Source organism: Muscardinus avellanarius (genome assembly GCF_963383645.1).
Source record: "Muscardinus avellanarius genome assembly, chromosome: 1".
NCBI classification, from domain to species: Eukaryota; Metazoa; Chordata; class Mammalia; order Rodentia; family Gliridae; genus Muscardinus; species Muscardinus avellanarius.
Genome location: NC_137786.1, coordinates 225,846,492 through 225,849,451, shown reverse-complemented (window position 1 = coordinate 225,849,451; position 2,960 = coordinate 225,846,492). Strand labels below are relative to the sequence as shown.

The window sequence follows — 2,960 nt, the reverse complement described above, 5'->3', positions numbered from 1 at the left end:
ATGCATTCTTACATCTCCTCTCTGCTATTAGGAGTGCCAGTGGGAGGAAACACCACAGCCATCACCCAGTTCATCCTCCTGGGATTCTCAGATTTCCCCAGAATCATACCAGTGCTTTTTGTTCTATTCCTGCTGATCTACATGTTGGCCCTGGCCTGGAACCTGTCCCTCCTGGTTTTAATAAGGACTGATCCCCACCTCCACACACCCATGTATTTCTTCCTCAGCAATTTGTCCTTCATAGATCTTTGCTATGTCACCTGCACAGTCCCCAAGATGCTCTCCAGCTTCTTCCAGGAGCAGCAGACCATCAGCTTCATGGAATGCATTGTTCAGTATTTCTTCTTTTCCACCATGGGACTGAGTGAATCTTGTCTCATGACGGCCATGGCATATGACCGCTATGCTGCCATCTGTAACCCGTTGCTGTACTCATCAACCATGTCACCATCCCTCTGTGCTCGCATGGTGCTGGGAACCTATACAGCTGGACTCACAGGTTCTTTATCTCAGATATGTTCTTTGCTTCAGCTCCACTTCTGTGGGCCAAATGTCATCAGGCATTTTTTCTGTGACATGCCCCAACTGTTAAAATTATCTTGCACTGATACTTTCTTTGTACAAGTTCTCACTGCCATATTAGCCATGTTTTATGGGATAGCAAATGTCCTGATGATCATCATATCCTATGGGTATATTGTCATGTCCATCATGAAGATTACATCGGCTACAGGCAGGTCCAAGGCATTCAACACCTGCGCGTCTCACCTCACTGCTGTTTCTCTCTTCTACACTTCAAGTATGTTTGTCTATTTGAGTTCCAGCTCTGGCGGCTCCTCCAGCTTTGACAGGTTTGCATCTGTCTTCTATACAGTGGTGATTCCCATGTTGAACCCCTTGATTTACAGCCTGAGGAACAGGGAGATCAAAGATGCCTTGAAGAGATTGCAGAAGAAGGCAGGCACCTTCAAAAGTCACAAGCTGTGAGATTTCTGACAATTTCATCTTATTAGAATCCCCTGAAACCCTGAGAATGTGCACATGACCAGAAAATTACCAAATCTGCACTGACTTTGAATAAATGCTTTGTTTGATAAATACGATGTCAATGTGGACCAACAGGTGACTGATGCCACAAAAACAGTCTCTTTAATTTCATGAGGCTCATCATTTTCATGTGATATTCATGTTGTATTCATTATTCTATCTACAGGTCTTTATGGAACAGCAATATTTAGAAATATTTTACTTCTGTGATTAAAGACTGCTTAAGTCAGAACTCTGCCCCCAGAAGAGATCCTGGGAGAGGACCTCAGAATCCAGAAATCTTGTCTCATAAATATTCTGATGCAACATGATAAAGACATAAAGATGACCACGGTTTATTCTGTGTTTGTCCTTTTTTTTTTTTTTTTTGGTGGTACTGGGGGTGGAACCCAGAGGCTTTCTACCTCTGGGATATACTACCAGACCTTTTTTTTAAAATATTTTATTTGGAAACAGGGTCTCACTAAGTTGCTGAAAGCCTCACTAAGTAGCTGAAGCTGGCTTTGAACCCATGCGATCCTCCTGTCTCAGCCTCCCAGGCACAGGGATTACAAGCATGTGCCACCATGCCTGGCTATTCTGTGTTTCTCTACAAGTGTAAATGAACATGTAGAGAAGAGCTATTGTTTGAAATAATAAAGTATAGATTTTTCTGGTTGTGCCTCATGAAGAAACCAAGCTGAGAGAGCTCACTTTTGACTAAGGCAAATCATTGCTCTTCCTCTAGTAAGTTCTGGGTCATATACTTTCTCAATCAGCCATAGCCTAAGGAAAGAGAAGGCAATTCTGAACAGGGATGGAATAAAGGACATAATTTTTTCAGTTCCATTTACTTAGAAGTCTGATGATTTGGTTTCTTGCATCTAGAGTTCAGTTTAGATTTATGCTTGGGTCAAAGGGTAATTTACCATTCGATCCAGTAATATGCCACTTGTGAGTATCTACACAAAAGAAAAGAAATCAAACTACCAACTAATGCAAGTTTATCTATGTTCATAGCTGCACAATTTACCATTTCCAAACTATGGAAACAGACAAGATGTCCATCAACAGAAGAACAGATTACAAAACCGTGGGATATGTACACACTGAAATTTTACTCAGCCATAAAGAAAAACACAATTACATCATTTATAGGGGAATGGAGGGAAGTGGAGAACATTATGCTAAGTGAGATAAGTTGGTCACAAAACCTCTTTCTCCTCCCTCCTTGATATCTTCTCTTTCCAGATGTACAGAAGAAAAGCAATTGTCTTGCAACCCAAGATCTTAAGCTTTTTGGTCCTCAGGTACTGATTTTTTTTTATCGGGGTATTCTACTTTTGAGCTATGCCCCTAGCCTTTTATTATATTGTTTGTTTGTTTGTTTGTTTGTTTTAGAAACAGGGTCTTGCTAGTTTGCCTAAGTCTCACCGTTTTGTTGAGCCTATCCTCAAGCTTACAATCCTCCTACCTTGGCTTCCCAAGTACTGGAATTACAGGCATGTACCACCATACCCAGCCTTACTTTTCTTTTAGAAATACATTGGATAGTATATGGAAAGATTATCTTGAAATGAAAGAGTCTGTGGTATGGAGAAGATGAGACAGTCTTTTGGATAGATGAGAAAACAGAATCTCCTCATGTTTCTAACATGACTTTACTTTCTTGTTTTATTTCCATCTAGCACTCTTTAAAATTTTCATTTAGCTGTATATCACAAAAGAATATTTTTTAAATGTTATATAGTTTTTTTGCCCTGTATTTTTCTACTCATATCTCTGGCTATTCTCTTCTCTCAAAGAGGCAGGTCATTAGGTTCTCAAATGTCAGAGAAGAGTTATGTCCACAAAAGAAAATTGAAATGAAAAATAATAAAAAACCCTAAATATGAGTTTTCAGGATGGTGTATAAAACCCAGAGAGATAACACA

The 2,960-nt window shown here is 39.8% G+C and overlaps 1 protein-coding gene across 1 annotated transcript; it reads left to right on the top strand.

Annotated features, from left to right (window-relative positions):
* Positions 1-987, top strand: LOC308260380 (olfactory receptor 5AN1-like; the record flags this gene model as incomplete). Its single annotated transcript, XM_080691673.1, has 1 exon — positions 1-987. The coding sequence occupies one exon, from the start codon at positions 1-3 to the stop codon at positions 985-987; it is 987 nt and encodes a 328-aa protein (XP_080547799.1).
* Positions 988-2,960: the final 1,973 nt, after the last annotated feature.